We start from the raw sequence: 25,051 nt of genomic DNA, 5'->3' as shown, positions 1-25,051 counted from the left end.
ACTACACCACAGTGCCGGCCCAATATGCTGTTTTTAATAACAGATGCTTTTAGGGAAGGAGATGAGTGCATATTCAAGGATACTTGAAAAAAATCATGGAAATGGAATTAAAAGATAAGGTTTTTTGTGCAAAAGTTTTTTGAAATCCATGCATAGGTTTTCATAATATACGTTTTCCATAAACTTTTTGAAAATCCCTTATATATACAATTTTCAAACAAATACCTTTAAGAGAATGTTAGAAAAGGGAAAGCAGTACAAAAAAAGAATTATTTTTATTAGCTGTTTTCCAAATCTCTGAGTGTAAAGTTGGCAGCTTTAAAAATGGCAGCTGCGACTATTGGATTATTCCAAAATAAGCATTAACAGTCTGTTTTAAGGACTTAGGTCTGTTAGCAAAAGAAACAGAATCAGGAAAACCTACAGCCTCTGTTGAGTGCACTACTTTCTCTTATTGAATGTATTTCCACCGAGTATATTGGCAGGTTACTAATTAGTGCATTCATTAACATTTAATGAAGTAGAGATTATAAAAAATTCAGTAAAGGTGTTCCTGTTTGACTTTCTTAGCATGACAATTATGACAAGACACAGAATGGGCTATAAGGTTCTGGCAGTCATAACTATGGCTAAAATTTATAACTGGACATTTTACTTAGAAAGAAATGTTGTTTGTAATTAGGAAGTTCATTTACATGACTTCATCAGTTCGAGCAGTATTGCCTTACACATGCCCTCAATCTAGTTTACAGACAGAAAGAGGCCTTGTCAAACTAAAGTATGCTTCAGTTTATCTACTAAACTAGCACATTGATAATGAGTACCATCTTCAAGTTGTGCGTCTTTTTTTTTTTTTTTTTTGACAGGGAGTGGACAGTGAGAGAGAGAGACAGAGAGAAAGGTCTTCCTTTGCCGTTGGTTCACCCTCCAATGGCTGCTGCACTGCAGCCGGCGCATTGCGCTGATCCGATGGCAGGAGCCAGGTGCTTCTGGTCTCCCATGCGGGTGCAGGGCCCAAGCACTTGGGCCATCCTCCACTGCACTCCCTGGCCACAGCAGAGAGGTGGCCTGGAAGAGGGGCAACCAGGACAGAATCCAGCGCCCCGACCGGGACTAGAACCCAATGTGCTGGTGCCGCAAGGCGGAGGATTAGCCTGTTGAGCCGCAGTGCCGACCTCAAGTTGTGGATCCTTTAGTGGCCTTTTCCCCAACATTCAGCTCTTGGTCCTACCTGTTTATCATTATCATTGACCTAATACAAAAAAAAATTGTTTATCAAATTTTCAGGTGTCTGAAAATTGGAAGGGACAATTAATACCATAGGTCCATGTTCTTAACACTAGCTGAAATTAGATTCAGTTAAGGACTAAAATTTTAAAACAAACTAAAGCACACTGCAGTACTTTATGGATAAAAAGATGTGATATCTGGGATTTCTTTATAATACTCCAGGAAAGAGAAATGAAAGATTGGCAAAATGTTGATAATTATTGCACCTAGATAAGGGGTACTTGGAGGTTCCAATATATATTCTACTTCTTTTGCGATTGAAATTTTATCATACAAAGTTTAGGGGAAAATAGGATGTCCAGGTCCTACACCAATTGAATCAGAATTCCTAGGCTTTAGTAGTTTTAAAACATAAGCTTGAATGATTTTAATACTCCTCCTGATGATTCAAGTATATGGTTTAGGCTGAGAATCACCATCATGAAGATAAAAATCCAAGATTCAAAACTATCTCAATAAGTTAAATTATTCAGTTGAAATTAGTGAGATAAAATATAGCATGACTAAATGTAAATTGCATTTAGTTTTTACCTATAAACCTGTATAGGGCAGAAAATACCTAGGTTGATGCTTCTATTTATGAGAAAGATCAAAAATATCTTTGATTACAAGCTTAGGATGATTATAGTATGTAATGACCAAAAAAAAAAAAAAAGAAAGAAACAAACTAGTAATTTTAGATTGCATTAATAGAAACATGACAGAAAAAGCCTGTACTTATTCAGAACATAGTTGATATATTCAGGTTTGAATGACACATTTTGAAAGAAACTTTGACAAATAATTAAGAAAATGATAAAAGAAATAGAGACCCAGACAATCTCATAAAACAAACAGCTGAAAGAACTAGGTATATTGTAAGCTAGGAGAAGAGAAGAGGATATGAGAAAACAAGAAAGCTACAATCATATTTGAAGACTCTTCATGTTAATAGAGTATGTGTTTTGTATTATTCTTACATTGCAAGGAAGTAGCTTTTATTTATTGTAAGAAAGACCTTCCCTTTTCTTTTTATTGATAAGAAATGTTTGTTTTACTCTCTTATGGTTAAAAATGTTTTTTATAAAAATTTCAGAAAATATTTATAGCTTTAAAGAAGAAAAATGGGCCAGTGTTGTAGTACAATGGGTTAGGTTGCCACCTGTGATGCTGGCATCCCATATGGGCACCAGTGCAAGTCCTGGCTGTTCCACTTCCAATCCAAATCCCTGTTATTGTGCCTGGGAAAGCAGTGAAAGATAGCCCAAGTATTTGGGCCCCTGCAGCCCATGTGGGAGACTGGGATAAAACTGGCTTTGACCCGGCTCAGCCCTGGCCTTTGCAATTATTTGGAGAGTGACCCAATAGATGGAAGATTCATATTCATTCTCTCTCTCTCTCTCTCTCTCTCTCACACACACACACACACACCCTCTCTGTAACTCTGACTTTCAAATAAATAAATAAATAAATCTAAGAAAGAAAGAAAGAAAATTCTCTCTCATGATCCCATTGCTCAGAGATAACCACTATGACTAGGACTAGTTACCTGATTTGTGGAACCCAATGCAAAATGAACATTAAGGGCTCCGTGTCCAAAAATTTTAAGATTTTAAGACAGTAACAACAGAGCACTAAACCAAGCACAGGGGCCTCTCAAGTATGAGACCCCATGAAACTGGCCCTGGCTATAACATATGGGTATATAAATCCTATATTTTAGAAGAGACTTTCTAATTAATAGAAACTTCCACTGATACAATTGCTCTGGAAGAAGTTAACTATAGGATTATTCAAGGAATAACTAGGCTTTCTCTCAGGGATGCTGTAGAAGAGAGAAGTGTACTGGATGTTGTATTATATGATCTAGTTTTTTAATCTATAATGTGTGGTTCTCCATCCAGCCAAAAAGAATTGGTGCATGAATAATAGTGATTGTATGCAAAGTGTCTATTTAAAAAAATCATAGAATCTTGCATTTTTGTAATCTTGCTATGTCATTTAATAACGATTATTTCACATCAATTATGGTGGTGAATTTCCTTAGGAACATTAGTGACAGGATACTACCAAAATTCCATAGCCCTTTACCAGGCTCTAGTATATTGCTACTTTACTCAATTGTAGTCATTCAAAAAATAATTTGAATTTGTTGCTATTTAAAATTTTCTTGTTTTGTAATGTAGGTCACAGATAGTAATCTGTAGGATTTTCCATGTGTAGGTTGATTCATGACCTTGAATGTTCAGGCTGTTGGATGACAAACCTCTATATAGAAAAGCAACCCAAAGTTGTCTGCTTGTTTTATTGTACTTTTAAAACCCAAATATTGCCACATATGAATTCCTGAATGAGTTGCAAAGACTTAATGATGATTACAGCTTAAGGAGCTGGAAGTGTTCCCCAAATGACTAGAAATGTATTCTAGCACAAGATTCCAAATTATTTGTTGCAAATTATTTTGTACTTACAAAACTGAACTTTCCTTTTTATATAGCATAGGGCACTTAGAATCTTATGAACATTTCTGCTGCTGGTGTAAAAAAAGACCTTTCTTGCCAGTGATTTTGGCCATTTTGCCTACCCTGACCCCAACTCTGTGTGTGAGAAATAATTGTTCCTTGTCACCGAGGAATGGTTCTGTGGCTCCTTTTTCCTCTTTGCCTCTACAATAATCCACATTGCCATTTGCAGCTGAGCCAAACTTTTTATTTACCCTTTTTTTCTGTCTCCCATTCTTTTAATACTTTGATAGTGCATGTAGATAAGAAAATAGGATTTGAGCTAGCTCTATTAGAAATGCATTTCTTTGTAAGTTTGAAATACTTTTTTTGAAACCTTTTTTAGAATTTAAGTTCTTAGAAGGCAGAGATTGTCAAATTTAGCAGCTAGAACTATCCTGTGTTCAATAAATGCTTTCTTTTTTAAAAAAGTTAATTTATTTTAAAGACAGTTACACACACACACACACACACACAGGGGGTGGGGAGAGAGAGAAAGAGAAAGAGAGAGAGCCATCTTCCATCTACTGCTTCACTCCCCAAATGGCTGCAATAGCCAGGGCTGGGCCAGGCCAAAGCCTGGAGCCCGGAACTCCATCTGGGTCTCCCATGTGTGTGATAGGACCCCAAGTACTTGGGCCTTCCATCGCTGCCTTCCCAGGCACATTCCCAGGGAGCTGAATTGGAGGTGGAGCAGCTGGGACTGAAACCCATGCTTATATGGGATGCTGGCATTGTAGGCAGCAGCTTAATCCACTGTGCCCCAAGTGGGCCCTTTAATAAATTCTTTCATTTGAAATTAGAATTCCTTTATTTTGACAGTTTTGTCAAAATATTAAATGAAGTGTCCATATGAAGATGTAATGAGTTAATAGCAGTATTATCCGTAACGATAAACAAAGAAAACGGTCATTCTTTCTTTGCCCCTTTTAACCTATTTGTGTCTTTAAAGTTTTCTTATAGGCAACAAAGATTTGGGTCTCACTTTTTATTCACTCTGACACTCTCTGCCTTCTAATTGTGTTGTATAGGTAATTTACATTTAATATGGTTATTGATATTGCTAGGTTTGTGTCTATCATTTTGCTATTTGTTTTCTGTTTTCCCATCTTTTTTTTTTCTTTTTCTGCTTCCTTTTGGATTAAATGAATATTTGTTATGGTTCTATTTCATTTCCTTTGTTGGCATAGCTTAATGGGTATTTTATGGTTGCCTTAGGATTTATTTCAGACATCTTTAAAATTCTCACAGTACTTCCGAGTTTATTATACATTTCCAATAAGAAAGCAACAATAAAATCATCCGGACTTTAAAAAACATTGCATGATACTTCAAAAAGTGGTGGAAAATTGAAAGTTCATTTTGATGCAAAAATTTTGAATTCCATGCATAGCTTTTTCCATAATATACAGTTTCCACAAACTTTTTGAAAACTCATTGTATGTATATTTGTATACTTGTACTTGGTTTTGTTTTTTGACTAGCAGAGAGTCGATTTCCTCCTTTGGCTGTCTTTGCTATTATGTTTCTATCTTTTGAATGTTTTTACTGTCTTTTCTTCATATTGAGAACATTCTCCTCTATTTCCTGAGTAATTTCAATCACATTGCTCTTAGGACACTATCTGCATATGTTTAGTTCCTACTTCTCTTTCTTATTGCATGACCAAATCTCCAATTTCTCAGTCACTACTTCAACTCTGAAAATAATAGAATCATTTTCACTTTTATCCCCCCAAATTATCTCCAGTAATTCCATTATTAGTTGAAGTAATTAGTTGAAGTATAAGTTCCTCTGTTCTCCTCATTCCTAATTTTCTTTCCTCCTCTTTCATAATATTTGTCTGTGTTTTACTATTTCTGTTTCTTAAATTCTTCAAGCTACATGCCAACCTTTTAATCATATCAAATAACTTCTTTCTTCCACAAGTATAACTTGTACATATTGCCATTGCCAAAATCTTTTTTAATGTTTTGCCTCCGCTGTCAAAACCCTCTGTCCGATTGCCATTTGAGATTGTGTTGCATGTGGGACAACTGCTTTCTCTTTTTATCTGTTCCTAAATTCACTCTCCCACCTTTCCTTTTCAGCTGAGCCAAATTTCTCTTTATTTCTATGTGCTTCTACTCTTTTTTAAAGGATCTTATTTATTTGAGAAGCAGAGTCACAAACAGAGGCTCTGAGAGACAGCTAGAGAGGTCTTCCATCCACTGGTTCACTCCCCAAATGGCTGCAACAGCCAGAGCTGGGCTGATCGAAGCCAGGAGGTGAAACTTCTTCCAGGTCTGCCATGTGCGTGCAGGGGCCCACGCACTTGGGCAGTCTTTCACTGCTTTCCCAGGCGGTAACAGAGAGTTGGATTAGAAGAGGAGCAGCTGGGATAGGAACCAGCGCCCATATGGGATGCCAGTGCCACACGTAGAGGCTTAGCCTACTATGCCACAGCAACAGCCTTGTGCCCCTACTCTTGTAATTTACCTCCCTATATGCTTATAATAATTTCCTGCCTTAAATCTGCCAACCTACCTATATTCAAGCTTGCTTGAAAACTCTTTTTAAGTGGATCAAGATAGAAAGAGTGCCAGAAGCCTGGTTTATAATTGATTTAAAATTTTCTCAAATATCTATAGGCTGAATTAAAGAGAAATGCATCACAGAGCAAAATCAGCATTCAACCAATGCAAGCTTTCAGAAGTGGGAGGTAGATGTATCTTTTTCAGTCATTCCATTCATACAGCTAAGTCAGCAAGCTGTGCCTTTTGTAACCAGCAATATGTTTAAAGTTGAGGATACAAACCCAAAAGTAGAAGACATGTTTTTTTTTTTTTTTTAATTTGACAGGTAGAGTTATAAACAGAGAGAGAGAGAGAGAAAGGTCCTCCCTCCGTTGGTTCACTCCCTAAATGGCCACCACAGCCGGCACTGCGCCAGTCTGAAGCCAGGAGCCACGTGCTTCTTCCTGGTCTCCCATGTGGGTGCAGGCACCCAAGTACCTGGGCCATCCTCCACTGCCTTCCCAGGCCACAGCAGAGAGCTGGACTGGAAGAGGAGCAACTGGGACCAGAACCTGGCGTCCATATGGGATGCTGGCACCACAGGCGGAGGATTAACCAAGTGAGCCACAGTGCCAGCCTCAACATGGTTATTGTCTTCCGAGAATTAATCTAGATAGGGAGCCATGAATAATATCCATGAGGTACTTAGAAAGAAGTTATAATAACCAGTTTAATAATCAAATGCTAGGTTGTATAGTTTAGACTTTAAGTGCTGTAATTATTCAGAGAAAAATAAAAGAAACAATATTGCTTGGGGTTGCCAAAGACAATTTCATGGCAAAAGTGAGTCTTGAAGAAAATGTAAAGTTTAGATTCATTAGGTGGACTGGGTTAGAAGACTTTGTTAGCATTTTTATGTAAAATAATAATTGCTTAGCAAAGATTCTAAGGGAGAAATTAGCTGGTTGTTTAAGAAAACAACAAACATTGTTTGAGGAAGTAGTAGAAAACATAATCAGACAAATGAATTAATTGAGCAAGACCCTTAAATTCCAAATTGAGGACTTAAGAATTAATTGTTTAAAAGTAAATCCTGGGGCCGGTGCGGTGCTGTGGCATAGCGGGTGGAGCTGCTACCTGCGGTGCCGGCATTCCATGTGGGCGCCAGCTTGGGTCCTGGTTGCTCCGCTTCTGATCCAGCTCTCTGCTTATGGCCTGGGAGGACAGTGGAGGATGGCCCACATCCTTGGGCCCGTGTGCCCACATGGGAGACCAGAGGAGGCTCCTGGCTCCTGGCTTTGGGTTGGCGTGGCTCGTGCCATTGTGGCCATCTTAGGAGAGAGCCAGCGGATGGAGGATCTCTCTCTCTCTCTTTCTCTCTCTCTCTCTCTGCTTCTGCCTCTCTGTAGCTCTGCCTTTCAAATAAATAAATCTATTTAAAAAAAAAAAAAAAAATTCCCTGGGGCCAGTGCTGCGGCGTAGCAGGTGAAGCCATTGCCTGCAGTGCTGGCACCCTATTTGGGCGGCCGTTGGAGTCCCAGCTGCTACACTTCCAGATCCAGGTCTCTGCTATGGACTGGGCGGGGGCAGTGGAGGATGGCCCGAGTGCTTGGGCCCCTGTGCCCACATAGGGGTCCTGGGGAAAGCTCTTAACTCCTGGCTTCGGATTGGTCCAGCTCCAGCTGTTGTGGCCATTTAGTGAACTAGTGGATGGAGAGTCTTTCTCTTCCTCTCTCTCTCTCTCTCTTTCTCCCCCCCTCTGCCTTTGCCTCTCTGTGATTCTGCCTTTCAAATAGATAAATAAATCTTTAAAAAGCAAATACCTTTCCTGAAGCATTTTTGATATCTAATATTTTCTCATACAACAGCACTAGCTAATATTGGGTGTCTTACTTTATGTTAAGCCTTCTTCTAAGTGCTCATTTAAATTGTTACAACAACCCATTTTTCTAGATTCTATTTTTTTAAGATTTATTTTATTTATTTGAAAGACAGAGTTACAGATAGAGGTAGAGCCAGAGAGAGAGAGATATCTTCCATCCGCTGGTTCACTCCCCAAATAGCTGAACTGCCAGAGCTGAGCTGATCCGAAGCTAGGAGCTTTATCCAGGTCTCCCACAAGGGTGCAGGGGCCCAAGCATTTGGGCCATCTTCTACTGCTTTCCCAAGACACAGCAGGGAGCTGGATTGGAAGCAGGGCAGCCGGGACCCGAACCAGCATCCAAATGGGATGCCAGCATTGTAGTCTGGGGCTTTAACTTGCTGAGCCGCAGCACTGGCCCCTAAATTCTGTTTTAAAACCTACTTATTTTATTTTTTTTAAAGATTTGTTTATTTATTAGAAAGTCAGAATTACACAGAGAGAGTAAAGGCAGAGAGAGAGAGAGAGGGAGAGAAAGGTCTTCCATCCGATGGTTCACTCCCCAATTGGCTCCAACGGCCGGAGCTGCACTGATCCGAAGCCAGGAGCCAGGAGTGACAAGAGCCACAAGTGACAGAGCCATGAATCTGTCTTTAATACCAGATTCTATATTTTTAACTGTTATAAATGCCTTTTGAGGAATACGTGCTGCAGATGTATTGTGGGATTTAGACAGTTGAACCCAACTTTTTTGTTGAAAGATAATTTTTTTCAAACACTGCTGACATTAGCACACTGTACTTGGTTTATCCCAAATACATTTTTTTCTCAAAGAAAAAATCTCTATAAGGACTCTAGGGTAGAAAATTTTGAAAATAAACTTGTTGGTTGTCATATGAAGTGATATTAATTTAATTATCTTTTGTAAAATCTATTTTAACAATGTTTCTGTTGCATCAGGGCTTCTGGTTGGGACTCTTGATTCAGTCTTGGATTCGACTGCTAAAGTAGCTCCATTTCGTATCCTACACCAGACACCAGATTCTCAAGTCTACTTGTCGATTGCATGTGGTGAGTATGATGTTGGAAACTAATAATTCAACCTGAATTAGGATACCAGGAAAACAGAATATTTAAATTTATTTATACTTCCCACTTGTTTTTAGGTTTAGAAACTAAATGTGCAATTCTGCTTTGAGAGAATAACAAGACCTCTGTTTAAGAAGGTATATTAATCCATTGATTGAGGGACCTGAAGCATATGGTTCAGCTGTTTTGATTCTGACCAGATTGTGGTCAGTGCTACTACTACACGACTTCTTTCTTCGGCTTTTGCTTCACCCAGTTGCTGGGACCTTCCCCATGAAATACATTTTTTCAGTTCTGATAAAACAGATGAGCAGAATCTTAAGTCATCTGTGAGCCCAAATTTAAAAACTGTCCCCTAAGAAAGTATAAACCTGAAAAAATGAAACTTTGTTCACATGCCTACTTTCTCATGAAAGGCAGCATATCCTTTATGAAGGAGTAACAAATGTTCTGTGTTTGTTCATGCCAGAGTCGTTCAGGTGGATCTACATATATATTGTGGGTATGAAAGGAATTAGGATAATTCTTCCTAATAAAGCAAGTCCAAAGAAGTTTTTCTTTTTGGAGAATGGCCCAAGTGCTTGGGCCCTGCACCCTCATGGGAGACCAGGAAGAAGCACCTGGCTCCTGGCTTCCAATGGGCGCAGCGCGCCGGCCGTAGTGGCCGTCTTGGGGGTGAACCAACGGTAGGAAGTCCTTTCTCTCTGTCTCTCTCTCTCACTGTCTAACTCTATCTGTCAAAAAAAAAGTCCTCAATGACAGTGTCCTTCTTTTGTGATGCCATTATGATAACATTGGTCTAAATTAGAATCCTAGGTTTCTGACTTTTAATGGTTAAACACTGCCTTTATCTCTTTCTTATTCCCTTCTCTTCTTTTTTTAAAGATTTATTTATTTATTTGAAAGGAAGAGTTACAGAAAGACAGAGACAGAGAGAGAGAGAGGTCTTCCATCTACTGGTTCACTTTCCAAATGGCTGCAATGCCTGGAGCTGGGCCAATCCGAAGCCAGAAGCCAGGAGCCAGGAGCCAGGAGCCAGGAGCCAGGAGCCAGGAGCTTCTTCCAAATCTCCCACGTGGGTGCAGGGGCCCAAGGACTTGAGCCATCTTCTGTTGCTTTCCCAGGCCATAGCAGAGAGCAGGATTGGAAGTGGAGCAGCCCATATGGGATGCCGGCACTACAGGCTGCAGTTTTACCTGCTCCACCACAGCACCAGCCCCTATTCCCTTTTCTTCTAAAATAGATATAATTTTAGAAAGAAAAAAAACACATGAATTTCTAGACAGTTCATATGTATGAACATACAGCATACAATTTATTTTTTAGGATGTATGGTTTTGTTTCTTATATTTCCCTCTAAATTTCTTTCAGTGTTGCTGGTGAATCATTTTTCCTGGCTGTCTTACGTGTTACTTAAACTTAAATGAAGATGATGTTATAATAATTCTATAACCTTAACTCTAAGTCTAGTTGGTAGAAATTATTTTTATATTTGTATTTTGAATTTAATGCTTCAGAAGAAGAATGGAGAAATTATTTTTACTTTTTTCGAATTTGTATAAAGGGAAACAGTTTCATGTATTTCATATATACAGCTTTTTTGTAGAAGATTTATTTTTTTTAAGATTTATTTTATTTATTTGAAAGAGTTACAGAGAGAGAGGTCTTCCATCTGCTGGTTCACTCCTCAAATGGCTGCTAACCCGAAGCCAGGAGCCAGGAGCTTCTTCCAGGCCTCCCACACAGGTGCAGGGGCCCAAGGACTTGGGCCATCCTGTGCTGCCCTCCCTGGCACACCAGCAGGGAACTGGATTGGAAGTGGAGCAGCTGGGACCCAAACTGGTGCCCATATGGAATACTGGTGCTACAGGCCAGGGCTTTAACCTGCTGTGCCACAGTGCTGGCCCCTACTTATTTATTTTTTAAATTTTATTTAAAGTATGCAAATTTCATATATTTCATATATACAGATTCAGGAACATAGTGATACTTTGCACTCCACCCTCCCTCCCCCTGATGCTCCTACCCTTCTTCCTCCTCCCTCTCCTATTCCCATTCTTATTTTTTGCTAAGATCTATTTTCAGTTAACTTTATACTCATAAGATTAACCCTGGGGCCGGCGCTGTGGCGTAGTAGGTTAAGTCTCCACCTGTGGCGCCAGCATCCAATGTGCGTGTCAGTTCACATCCCAGCTGCTCCTCTTCCAATCCAGCTCTCTGCTATGGCCTGGGAAAACAGTAGAAGATGGCCCAGGTTCTTGGGCCCCTGTACCCACATGGGAGACCCTGAGGAAGATCCTGCATCCTGGCTTCAGATTGGCCCAGCTCTGGCCATTGCAGCCATTTAGGGAGTGAACCAGCAATGGAAGACCTCTCTCTTTCTGCCTTTCAGAGCCTCTCTCTGTCTGTAACTCTGCCTCTTAAATAAATAAATAAAATCTTTTTTAAAAAATATTAACCCTATACTAAGTAAAGAGTTTATTAAATAAATATGAAGGAAAAAATATTGTTCCTCAACAATTAAGACAAGGGCTGTTAAAAATTATTGCATCTCAAAGTGCCAATTTCACCCCTATTGATACCTTTTATGTACTGTATATACAGCTTTAAGAGCAGATTGATACTTCTCACCATATTCCTCACTCCTACCCTCCCTCCTCCTCCTTTTCTTATTTTTAAAAATTTTTACAATGGCATACTTTCAATTTTACAATCACAAGCTTAACCTGCCACTAAATAAAGAATTCAACAAGTAGTAAGTAGTAAAACCACTGTTCCTCAGAAGTATAGACAAGGGCTATAAACAGTAATCAAATCTCAAAATGTCAATTTGAAAATTTTTTAGAAACATAAAGCCGTTTCTACTTTAAAAAACAGATGAAAGGATGACTATATAACTTATTCTCCCAAATTAATCTGATACAAAAATGTAGTAGTCACTTACTAATGAGCTTATTTATGCCTAAGTGATTCAAATAAAGGTCTTAAAATTTCTCCTTGGCTTTTATGTGTGGTTAATTAGAGAAAGTTACTACTTTTGGTTTAGTAGTAATTTAGTAATGTGAATAAAATTCTAACTGAATTGTAGCAACTCACTAATTTTGCCATGTCAATAAATTTTTTAATGTATCAGTCTCCATGTATCATAAAACATACTAAGAAGTCAGGGTAAATCTTTGGAATGAGATTTGTACAATCCACAATTCTGGAAAGATTTTAAAGGTATGTTGGCAATAGGGAGAGATTGGTAGATACTGAAGTATTTTTTAAGTCAAAGCAACCTAGAGCTAATAATATTTAATCTGACCCTCCATAAGCCACCTATCATTGATCTAGCAGATCACATGAAATGAGCCTTTCTATAGGGTTTTTAACCACCTTCCTGAAATTTCTGAAAGTTTTACTAAGTGTTTTAACAAGTAGTATGAATAAGCAAAGATTTCTTAAGTAGAATGCCCACAGTTGAAATCCATATTTACATGGCATGCACAAGATTGCCACATGCATGCTGTTTTTAGCCACGCTGATTGTAGATGCAGTATTTACTGTGTTACTTGAAGACCAAGGATTGAAAAATGCATATTTATTTCCAGTACTCTTAAGAATTCTCTTAAAGGATACTGGTTACTCTCTAGGTACCAGTTCCCGGCATCTGATTTTCAGAGTTTTATATCTTTTTTCATGAACTATATTTATTTTTGTCTCCTTTAATTTATATTTTATTCTTTTTATTTCTAATGAAAAATACTGCATTTACCCATACATGGGGATGAAGGAGAGAATAAATGTAATGCCTTATGACTATCCTTTTTGAAACTCAGATAATATCACTGTATTTCTTTTTAAACTAAGGTGATAAATATCATGAGCAGTTTTGTTGTAGAGTTTTCCTTGAGTCTTTTATTCTCTTTTATGTTATTGGTCAGGAGCCAACAGAGAAGAAATAACAAAGCATTGGGATTGGTTAGAACAAAATATCATGAAGACCTTATCTGTATTTGATTCAAATGAAGATATTACTAATTTTGTACAAGGAAAGATAAGAGTAAGTAGCATGAATGTATTTTGTAGATGGAATACTAAAATCTTTGTTCCTCTTATATGGTGATCAGAGGTTGGATGGAAGGTTATTGTTTCACTGGTGCCTTTCATAGAAGCCCACATATGGATTCTAGAATCAGTGCTTAAGAAAACTGTAAAGTCAGTGATTTGTCTTTGAATGTCCTTAGTGATATTTTCATTTCAATATCTCTTTGAGTTTGGAATTTGAATAAAACCCCTTGTTCATTTGAAAGATTATATTAGCCACTGTATTTGTGGTAGCTCTTTGTGAGGCATTAGAACAAAAACTAGTACAAAATTGAGGAAAATCAGGTCACTTCTGTATTATGAGAAGTATGTGTGTGCACACATCTATATTTATAACGTATGTACCTGTATAGAAATAAACAGTTGTATTCAATCAACCGTTTAGGCTCAAATATCTGAAATATGTTTTTGTTGGGAAGTGATGATGAATTTTCAGAAAGTGTTTTGTCTCCTCTAGGGATTAATTGCTGAAGAGGGAAAACAATCTTTTGCAAAAGAAGATGATCCTGAGAAATTTCGAGAAGCCCTGTTGAAGTTTGAAATGTGTTTTGGTTTGCCAGAGCAGGAGAAGTTAGTGACCTATTACTCATGCAGTTATTGGAAAGGACGAGTTCCTTGTCAGGGATGGCTCTATCTTAGCACCAACTTCCTGAGCTTCTATTCTTTTTTGTTGGGATCAGAAAGTAAGTAGTTTCCTTTGCTTGCCATGGCTTTGAACTTGCTAACTGACCTATCAATTATGGCGATGTTAGGTTGTTTATAAAGTAATGAGATTGTTATCAAAGATAATTAAACTGTACATTAAAATTTGCATTTCATCTCGAGAGAATCCTTTTAAGACTGATTGCTTAGCATAGGAACCATTAGAAGTATATATAGAGGCCAGCACCGTGGCTCACTAGGCTAATCCTCCGCCTTGCGGCATCGGCACACCGGGTTCTAGTCCCGGTCGGGGCGCCGGATTCTGTCCCGGTTGCTCCTCTTCCAGGCCAGCTCTCTGCTATGGCCCGGGAGTGCAGTGGAGGATAGCCCAAGTCCTTGGGCCCTGCACCCACATGGGAGACCAGGAGAAGCACTTGGCTCCTGGCTTCGGATCAGCGTGATGCGCCAGCCACAGCGTGCCGGCCGCTGCGGCCATTGGAGGGTGAATCAACGGCAAAAGGAAGACCTTTCTCTCTCTGTCTCTCTCTCTCACTGTCCACTCTGCCTGTCAAAAAAAAAAAAAGAAGTATATATAGAATGTCTTGCGTGTTGTGGAAAGTGAATAACTGTTAAATGATGATGGCAGTCTGGCATATAACTACTTTCTTTCTTTTTTCTTTTTCTTTTTTTTTTTTTTTTGACAGGCAGAGTGGACAGTGAGAGAGAAAGACAGAGAGAGAAAGGTCTTCCTTTGCCGTTGGTTCACCCTCCAATGGCTGCCGCAGCCGGCACACCACACTGATCCGAAGGCAGGAGCCAGGTGCTTCTCCTGGTCTCCCGTGGGGTGCAGGGCCCAAGCACCTGGGCCATCCTCCACTGCACTCCCGGGCCATAGCAGAGAGCTGGCCTGGAAGAGGGGCAAGCGGGACAGAATCCGGCGCCCCGACCGGGACTAGAACCCGGTGTGCCGATGCCGCAAGGCGGAGGATTAGCCTAGTGAGCCATGGCTCCAGCCTTATAACTGCTTTCTTTGCCTTGTTATAAACTGCCTGCTTGCTTAAGTCCATGTTCTAATCCTTGTTTTAAGTGAACACATATAAATACAGTAGCCACTACCTGGTGGCCTACATCTAATTTTGTAACAAAGCAGAATCAAATAAGGTATAGCATTCATACAAACAGCTTTTATATAGTGGTTATATAATTATGGAAAGAAATAGATTTAAGTATAAAATCCAGTTTTTTAAAAATTTTATGTGTTCCTAGAATCATTAGTTATTCATGGTGGTATCTCAAAATTTTAACTAATCTTTTATAAAAGATGAATTTTGTTTTAACTTTGCTAGATTTCAGTTAGAACTTGCATAATTTACTTACTATGTAGCCAAAATGGCATTGCTTTTCTTTATATATTTATGCAACAGTTAACAAGTCATTTGCATTTATCAACTTCTGTCCTGTGCTCAAGGCTTCCTAAGCCTCCACTTTGGATTTTTTAAATATTCATTTAAATGTTTGCCTCACTTAATTCTAATAACATTTTGATGCCATAAATTTTCATTTGCATTATTTTAGCTGTTCATAGCATTTTTCAAGTAATTAGTTAATGAATATAAATCAATATTGAGAATTTAATCATACCTACTTATAACTCTTATTTGCAGTAAAACTCATTATCTCCTGGGATACAGTTTCAAAACTTGAGAAGACTTCAAATGTCCTACTGACAGAGAGTATTCATGTGTGTTCCCAAGGGGAAAATCACTATTTTTCAATGTTTTTACATATTAACCAAACATACCTTCTTATGGAACAGCTAGCAAACTATGCCATAAGGAGACTTTTTGATAAGGAAACATTTGATAATGACCCAATCCTTGATGATCCTCTACAAATCACCAAAAGGTATTCAAGCCTTTATATTTACCATTTAAAGTATTATTTATTATTTGACCGTAGAACAATAGCATTGATTAGAATTAAAATTTAATTGTTCTATGTTATATGATAATATTTCCTTTGGAGTTGATCAATGATACATGTATTTTTGTAAGTTTGTTCATAAGCATTTCACAAATAATTTCCTTCTCTTCATGAAATTTAATCCTAAGAAGTAATAGAAGTTTTATTTGTATATTAGTTTTTGAGAGTCAGATAATGATTTCCCTAGAATGCTTTTAGAAAAGGGGAGACTTTTGTGTGTGTGGTTAAACTAACTCTCAATTTCTCTGGGTAGTTTAAATTGTTTTAGGTCTGAAATTGTTAAACATACTGTTTATATTTTAAAATAAACTATAGGCAGCATAATTTTTTTTTTAGCATAGGTCTTTATGAAGAGCCAAGTTAGTAGAATCAGTGGAGCATGAGCTTTAGAATGAGAATAGAACAGCCCTTGGATAGCCCTCAGAACCTGTTTCCTTATCTGTCCTTTGTACCTCCGAGGACACTTCAGAGGAAGGAAGGAAGACATTTTGTAAAATATAAAACGCTGGGCAAATGCTAATCATTATTAGTGCCTATAACAAAAATATCCATCTGAGAGCTGTTTGCCTCTGTGTTTCGTTTGACCGGAGTCTTTTCATGCTGTACAGCGTTCACATCAGTTGACAGCAGCAAGCATGCCAAGGGGAGGGGAAGAGGAGAGGATCCAGAAATAGCTAGTGAATGCAGCCACTGGCAAGGAGGAAGAGGGTATAGACTGTGTAGTAACGTGTAAGACGGACCTAAGCCAAAGTCCTATGGATAGACAACAAGTATCCTTGGAGGGTTGTGTGATTATTAAATAGCCTAATTAGGTACAGTTCATCCTCTTGCTTATTTCTAAACTATTTCTTACATCCTTATTTGTAAGGATTCCTTTTCTGGAAATTAGATCAGTGAGGTCAATTTTTTTTTGTACTTTATTACCAAAATTAGGTCTCAGTGTGCATGATTTATGAATAGAATTCCATAAAAATTAAGAATCTTGTTTGTGTTATAGTAGAACTTTTGCTTTTGTCGTTCATTCCTTGGTTGACCACCATAAACAAACTTATCAGCTATTTTATTTCCCTTAAAATGTCCTCTTGAAGACCCCCTATCAATAAGTTCTTCATTACCAAGTTTGTATTTAAATAAGATACAGTAAACCTATTTTTGTCTATGTGGATTTTTAAGAGAGCCTACTGAAAATAATATATATTTGAACTTCTTTTGTAGTAAATTAAAAACAACTTATTGAGACTTAGTCTCCAAATGGCTGTTTCTAAAAATGGAATATCTTTCTTGCTTCTGCTTATTGTTTTTACAAACATGTGACTTCTATAATTGAAACAATACAGAGGCTTAATAATCATAGTTAAATTTAGTGTATATCTTTCCAGGACTTTTTAAAAAATGATTTATTTATTTATTTGAAAGGCAGGAATAGAGAGAAAGAGCGAGCGAGAGAGAGAGAGAGAATCTTTAATCCACTGGTTCATTCCCCAAATGGCTGCAACAGCCAGGGTGGGGCCAGACTGAAGTGAGGAGCCAGGAGCTTCTTCTGGGTCTCCCACTTGGGTGGAAAGAGCCCAAGCAAATGGGCCATCTTCCACTGTTTTCCCAGGCATATTAGCATGGAGCTGGATTGGAAGTGGAGCAGACAGAACTCAAACCAGCACCCATATGAAATGCTGGCACCACAGGCAGAGGCTTAACCTTCTATTGCCGCAATGTGAGCCCCTTTCCAGGATTTTAATGTTTGAATTTGAAAATACTTGCAAGAAACATGAATGGGATTGGACATAGCATATTGTTCTAAGTCTACTTGTTTCCTTTACAGTAATGCATCATAAACATCTTTCCATTCAAATAAGTGAGCCTCATCCTTTTTTTATCAATAGTAAACTCTTTGAACTTCATCATTTTAAATACTGAATAACCCACCAAATTACAACTTAAGTGACATAAAAATTAGCATGAATTTCTATTCATATTTATTTTAATTATTTTGAAAGACATGATTAAGAATGATGTATTCACTAGTGTATGCAGGAAGGATGAATTTAGTTTTAACTTTCTTAGATTTGAGTAAGAACTTGGCATAATTTACTTACTACATAGGACAGATGGCGTTGCTGCTTAGCACAAGTGTTTAATGCTCCTAAGAAAAATAGTACTATTTAAATCCATTGCTTTTTATTTATATGTTTATATATCAGTTAACAAGTCATCTGTATTTATCAACACCTGTATTGTGCCCAACACTGCCCAAGCCTCTACTTTGGATTTTTTTTTTCATTTTTAATGTTTTTCTTTTTTCTTTCTTTCTTTTCTTTTTTTTTTTTTTTTTGACAGGCAGAGTGGACAGTGAGAGAGAGACAGAGAGAAAGGTCTTCCTTTGCCGTTGGTTCACCCTTCAATGGCCGCCGCGGCTGGCGTGCTGCGGCCGGCGCACCGTGCTGATCCAATGGCAGGAGCCATGTGCTTCTCCTGGTCTCCCATGGGGTGCAGGGACCAAGCACTCGGGCCATCCTCCACTGCACTCCCTGACCACAGCAGAGAGCTGGCCTGGAAGAGGGGCAACCGGGACAGAATCCGGCGCCCCAACTGGTACTAGAACCCAATGTGCCGGCGCCACAAGGCGGAGGATTAGCCTACTGAGCCACAGTGCCGGCTGGATTTTTTTTTAAAACATTCATTTAAATGTTTGCCTCACTAAATTTTAATATTTTTTGTAGACTACTCTTCCTTTCTAACTTTTTGAGGCCATAAATTTTCATTATTTTATTTTGTTTGTTCTGGGTAACTCTCTTGATTTTCCGATGGCCAGATATGAAAATTATTGTCTGCCAAGTTTGATTTTAGGCAGGGTAATGTATTAAGACTATATAATAGCAATAGTCTATAATAGCAAGTCAACCTTTAGCAGATGGCTTGAAGGCCTATGGCATTTCTAATTCTTGTGCATTTTCATGTACTAATAAAACCAAATTGATAAAACAAATAAACAAAATTAGTTTTTTTATGAATCAGTATGTTTTTAAATTTCAAACTTTGTTGAAGAATATAGCATTTAATTTGTCTGCTTTAGAGTATATTTGGCTTAACTAATATAGGCATGTATACACTTCAGAATCCATGTGAGCCCCATCCTTTTTCTTCTTTCCTTTAGAGGCCTAGAAAATCGAGCCCACAGTGAGCAATTTAATGCCTTTTTTAGGCTGCCCAAAGAAGAGACTTTGAAAGAAGTACATGAATGTTTCTTATGGGTGCCATTCAGCCACTTTAATACTCATGGAAAAATGTGCATCTCAGACAACTATATCTGCTTTGCTAGCCAGGATGGCAGTCTATGTAGTGTAATCATTCCATTACGAGAGGTAATGTAAATTTGGTTACACGTCAGTTTTTGGTTTGAAAATGTTATCATAGTTCAGAGTAAAGTGTCTTTTAACTCTGCAAATTGAGCTTCAGTAAGCTTGATATGCAATATCTTTTTAGTAATTTAAAATAACTTTTAAAGTTCAGAATTACAAATGCATATCAAAAAGCTCAGGAAAAATGGAATTAAAAGATAGATTAATTTTGGTGCAAAAACTTTGAAATTTATGTATATGAGGGGTCTTCAAAAGGCTCATGGAAATGCATATTATAAGAAAACTGCATGGATTTCAACATTGCACCAAAATAAATTTCTGTTAATTCCATTTTTACATGGACATTTGGAAGTACCATTTAGCTTTTGAGATAGTCTCAGTTCCTTTTAGTAAAGCCTTACAACTCTTGTTGAACGTGAAAATAGAAATAAATAATTAAATTTTAAAAACCAGATAAGGGCTTAGGATAATTACACAAATGCAGCTTGATCATTCAGACATTTATGACATGAATACCAAAACTTAGACTATCACATTTGATGTACTTGGTCAGAAAGAATAGAATTTATAGCTTTTGTGCAAGTCAGAAATAAATTATCGGTATTCAGCGTTGAAACTTTATGTTTGTATTGTTAATTTTAAGGGGCTATATGTTAAACCTTTTTTCATGAGACGTGAAGTAACTTGCTGTGTGTTTACTTATTTCTTTGGTACAAGACTAGTACCCAAAGTCTATTTCTGAATAAGTCATACTGTGTACTAAAACTTTTGGTCACAAAAAAGTAAGACAAACACATTTTACCTAAAGTTATCAGCAGTAAGGAAAACTGCAATTCACTTATATATGTTTCCACCCCCAGGTCTTAATTATAGATAAGACAGATGATTCCAGCAAGTCTGTTGTCATTAGCATCAAAGGAAAAACAGCTTTTCGCTTCAGTGAAGTTAAAGACTTTGAGCAACTTGTGGCAAAACTCAGGCTCAAGTGTGGCACAACTTCAACTCAATATCATGATACTAGCACAGAGGTAATTATATAGCAATCAAATTGTTTTGAAAAAGAGCTCTGTGTTTAGTGTGGTTTATTCTTTAAAAAGGGATTCATAGTACTTTCCCTATTCATACCTATGTTTATTTTTTTTAAAAGAATGAATTGAAAGAAATTATATTCTCCAAGTCATATCATAAAGCAGAAGTAAGAATTAAAAACTTTATACTTTCATAGGTACTATAATTTTTAAAGAACATTAGAACTTGATCTTTCTGTTATATTTGCTATTTATCATATAAACACACTTTATGTACTCATATAACTTTGCTTTCAACAACTCAAATTAAATTTGAAAATTCAACAAGGCCTTGACAAAGGACTCTCCCCTTATTGCTTCACAGATGGTGATTTTATTTTATTTTTTATTTTTTTAAAGATTTATTTATTTGAGAGGCAGAGCTACAAAGAGAGGGAATGACAGAGAGAAAGATCTTGCCTAAGTAGCTGCAACAGCTGGAGCTAAGCGGATCCGAAGCCAGGAGCCAGGAGCTTCTTCCAGGTCTCTAACACGGGTGCAGGGGCCCAAGCACTTGGGCCATTTTTCACTGCTTTCTCAGGCTATAGCAGAGAGCTGGATTGGAAGTGGAGCAGCTGGGACTCGAACTGGCATCCATAAGGGATGCTGGCACCGCAGGTGGAGGGTTAGTCCTCTATACCACAGTGCCAGCCCTAAGATGGTGATTTTAAATCAGTCTGAATATCTTTTATTTAGACAGTCTGACTCAAAGCAAAATAATGCTATGTCTATTAACTAGCAAAAATATTAAAGAGGACAAATATTCTTGCCAAAAAGTGACTAGGAGCCTCATTTTAATATTTAGTATGTCTTTCATAGAAATGTAGACAGATGGAATTTAATGAATTTGTTTCTCAATGTGCAGAAACTCCATGGTTTAATAGACTGATAAATATTATCAAATTTTAACTATATTTTAATGAAAAATTCAATAAAAATCCACATTGGCTTTCCTGGCTGTATTATTTTATTTAGATTGGAGTATAGAGCCTTGTACATCTCTAGAGCAGTGACTGAAAATGATATGCTAAGCCAATTATAATGCATCATTGATAAGACTAATTTTCCCCTTACTAATAAAAAACCACAATGAAAACATACAATTACATATATATATAAATCATCCTAGTTCTAGGCACAGAATATGCATTGTCCATCAAGAATTTTCTGGCCCTAAATTAATTTTCTCTCATTCTCTTTTAGTAGGTATACAAGATATTCCTTAGTTTTATCTCGTGACATAAATAAAATCTGGTTAGTTTTGTTCAGTTCTCTCCCCATGCTCCCGTGTTCTTGGTTATATCACTTTTTTCTTGTCCTAATTTCAGATTCAATCTGTATGTTAGATTCAATGCTCTGCTTAACTTTCCTTCCCTTTTATTTATCTCCCTCTTCAGAACTTGGAGAAACTGGAAATTTTCCCCTGAAAACTCTCATGTGTCTCTAAGTAGCTGAATAAGCTCATTTGTCAAGAAAGTATTTTGTTTGTTTGTTTTTGACAGGCAGAGTGGACAGTGAGAGAGAGAGACAGAGAGAAAGGTCTTCCTTTACTGTTGGTTCACCCTCCAGTGGCCGCTGCGGCTGGCACACTGTGGCCGGCGCACTGTGCTGATCTGAAGCCAGGAGCCAGGTGCTTCTCCTGGTCTCCCATGGGGTGCAGGGCCCAAGCACTTGGGCCATCCTCCACTGCCTTCCCGGGCCACAGCAGAGAGCTGGCCTGGAAGAGGGGCAACCGGGACAGAATCCGGCGCCCCAACCGGGACTAGAACCCGGGATGCCAGCGCCGCAAGCGGAGGATTAGCCTAGTGAGCCGCGGCACTGGCCAGAAAGTATTTTGTTTCAAAATGAGTTTACCATCTTCCCAGATACAGGGGTTGGGGGGGAGGTTCAAATGTTTATGGAAAATGGAATAAAGTTTATTTTGTTGTCAAAATTTTGTAATCCATCTATAGTTTTCTCATCATATGTATTCCAGGAACTTTGTGAAGCTGTCTCATATGTCAGAGTTCTAAGACTTTCTAGTTTTTCTTGTGTGTTGATAAGGAAGATACATACAAAATACCAGTTGGTATACTTGGTTTGCTTGGAGATGTATTTTTAAAATGATCATAACATTCTATTTTCACTTAATATTTTTATTTTTAGCAGAAATGAATACAGACCTATTTTAGTATTATCTGTATTTATTTAGCTTTAATGATAGTATATTTTGAAAAGCTTTATGTATTTATTTATTTGAAAAGCAGAGCTACACTGAGACAGGGAAAGACAGAGAGATATCTTCCATCACTGGTTCACTTGCCAGATAGCTGCAATGGCCAGGGCTGGGCCAAGCCAAAGCTAGGAGTCAGGAGCTTCTTCTGGGTCTCCCACATAGGTAGCAGGGATCCAAGCACTTGTGGCACCTTCTTCAGCTTTTCCCAAGCCATTAGCAGGGAGCCAGATCTGAAGTGGATCATCCAGGACACAAAGTGGCATCCATATGTGATGCCAGCACTGCAGGAGGTGGCCACCTGCTAATACTCCTGGGAGGACAGCAGAGGATGGCCCAACCTGGGCCCCTGTTGCCCATGTGGGAGACCCGGATAAAGCTCCTTGTTCCTGGCTTTGGCCTGACCCAACCCTGGCCGTTGCGGCCATTTGGAGAGTAAACCAGCAGATGGAAGATAACTCTCTCTCTCAATCTCTCTCTCTCTCTCCCTCTCTCTCTCTCTCTCTCTCTCTCTCTGTGACTCTGTCTTTCAAATAAATAAAATAAATCTTTAGGGGCTGGCATTGTGGCATAGCAGGTTAAGCCTCAACTTGGGATGCTGATATTCCATATGGGCATTCCTTTGAGACCCGATTGCTCCATTTCTGATCCAGCTTCCTGCTAATGTAACTGAGAGAGCAGTAGAAGATGCCCCAAGTCCCTGGGCCTCTGCACCCACATGGGAGACCAGATAAAACTCCTGGCTCCAGCCTAGCCCAGCCCTGGCCATTATGGCCATATGGGGAGTGAACCAGCAAATGGAAGATCTCTCTGTCTCTCCTCCTCATTTTGTAATTCTGCCTTTCAAATAAATAAAAAATAAATCTTTAAAAATTAATTAAAGTAGTAAATAAAAAACAAAGCTTTTTTTAAAAGATTTATTTATTTTATTTATTTATTTTAAAGGCAGAGTTGGGCTGGTGCCGTGGCTCACTTGATTAATCCTCCACCTGCGGCACCGGTATCCCATATGGGCTCTGGGTTCTAATCCCGGTGGCTCCTCTTCCAGTCCAGCTCTCTGCTGTGGCCAGGGAGTGCAGTGGAGGATGGCCCAAGTGCTTGGGCCCCTGCACCCACGTGGGAGACCAGGAGGAAGCACCTGGCTTCTGGCTTCGGATCGGTGCAGCGCTGGCTGTAGCGGCCATTTGGGAGGTGAACCAACGGAAGGCAGACCTTTCTCTCTGTCTCTCTCTCACTGTCTAACTCTGTCAAATAAAAAAGAAGAAAGGCAGAGTTACAGAGAGGCAGAGAGAGAGAGTCTTCTTTCCGTTGGTTCATTCACCAAATGGCCGCTATGGCCAGAGCTGGGCCAGTCTGAAGCCAGGTGCCAGGAGCTTCTTCTGGGTCTCACACATGGGTGCAGCGGCCTAAGGACTTGGATCATCTTCTACTATTTTCCCAGGCCATAGCAGAGACTTGGATCGAAAGTGGAGCAACTGGAACTTGAACCGGTGGCCATGTGGGATGCCTGCACTGCAGGCGGTAGCTTCATCCACTACACCACAACACCGGCCCCAAGATAAAGCTTTTAAAACAAGAACTAGTTCTATTTAATTTCTTTTTTAAAGAGATTTGTTTTATTTTTTGAAAGACAGTTACAGAGAGAGGTAGAGCCAGAGAGAGAGATCTTCCATCCGTTGGTTCACTCCCCAAATGACTGCAACGGCCAGAGCTGAGCTGATCTGAAGCCAGGAGCCAGGAACTTCTTCCGGGTCTCCCACGTGGGTGCAGGGTTCCAAGGATCTGGGCCATCTTCTGCTGCCCTCCCAGGCCACAGTAGAGAGCTGGATTGGAAAAGGAGCAGCCAGGACTAGAACTGGCGCCCATATGGGTTGCTAGCACTGCAGGCCAGGGCTTTAACCTGCTGTACCACAGCACTGGCCCCTATTTAATTTTTTAATAATAGAATCATAGCTACATTCTTTTATTGCTGCACCCAAGATACTGAAACAAAGGGAAATTTTTCTTTCTATAATTTTAACACATTTGATGAATTTTAAACAGATGTTTTAAAATCTAAATCTGAGTTTAAATCAACAAGTCTAAATATAGGATGGACTTTAGTATTTTTTTGTGTGTGAACACATCTAAGATGTGATACAAAGAACCCAGTTCTTCCCAAGGTTTTAAAAAGATACCAATGTACATGTTGCACATTTTAATGTAGTATATTGTTTCATAAACAGATTTTTGTAAAGTTATAATAAACTACTTGGAAAATACTAATCTTTTATTGATACATTTAATCAAGAAATGTTACTAGACAAGGTAATTTTCCAAAACTACTAAATGGAAGAAAAATGGGCCCATTTAGCTTAGTTTTAAGCAAACAGATGCAGCTGTTGTGAACATTTGGGGAGTAAACCAGCAGATGGAAGATATTTCTCTCTCTCCCTTCTCTCGTAACTCGGCCTTTCAGATAAATAAAAGAAGTCTTAAAAAAAGAAA

General features: G+C 38.5%; 1 protein-coding gene across 1 annotated transcript in view; it reads left to right on the top strand.

Annotated features, from left to right (window-relative positions):
* TBC1D8B (TBC1 domain family member 8B) overlaps positions 1-25,051 on the top strand; it is an 86,059-nt gene that overhangs the window by 10,699 nt on the left and 50,309 nt on the right. The window contains exons 2-7 of the mRNA XM_002720152.6: positions 9,087-9,197; positions 13,142-13,260; positions 13,762-13,987; positions 15,611-15,851; positions 19,081-19,288; positions 20,146-20,313. Of these exons, the coding sequence (XP_002720198.3) occupies positions 9,087-9,197; positions 13,142-13,260; positions 13,762-13,987; positions 15,611-15,851; positions 19,081-19,288; positions 20,146-20,313 (1,073 nt within the window). The remainder of the gene's footprint in view (positions 1-9,086; positions 9,198-13,141; positions 13,261-13,761; positions 13,988-15,610; positions 15,852-19,080; positions 19,289-20,145; positions 20,314-25,051) is intronic.

The sequence above is a fragment of the Oryctolagus cuniculus genome, chromosome X (assembly GCF_051225735.1).
Source record: "Oryctolagus cuniculus isolate XC-2025 breed Fujian yellow rabbit chromosome X, ASM5122573v1, whole genome shotgun sequence".
In the NCBI taxonomy this organism is placed as follows: domain Eukaryota; kingdom Metazoa; phylum Chordata; class Mammalia; order Lagomorpha; family Leporidae; genus Oryctolagus; species Oryctolagus cuniculus.
Note: the sequence above shows the minus strand (reverse complement) of the source record. Positions and strands in the feature narration are given on the sequence as shown.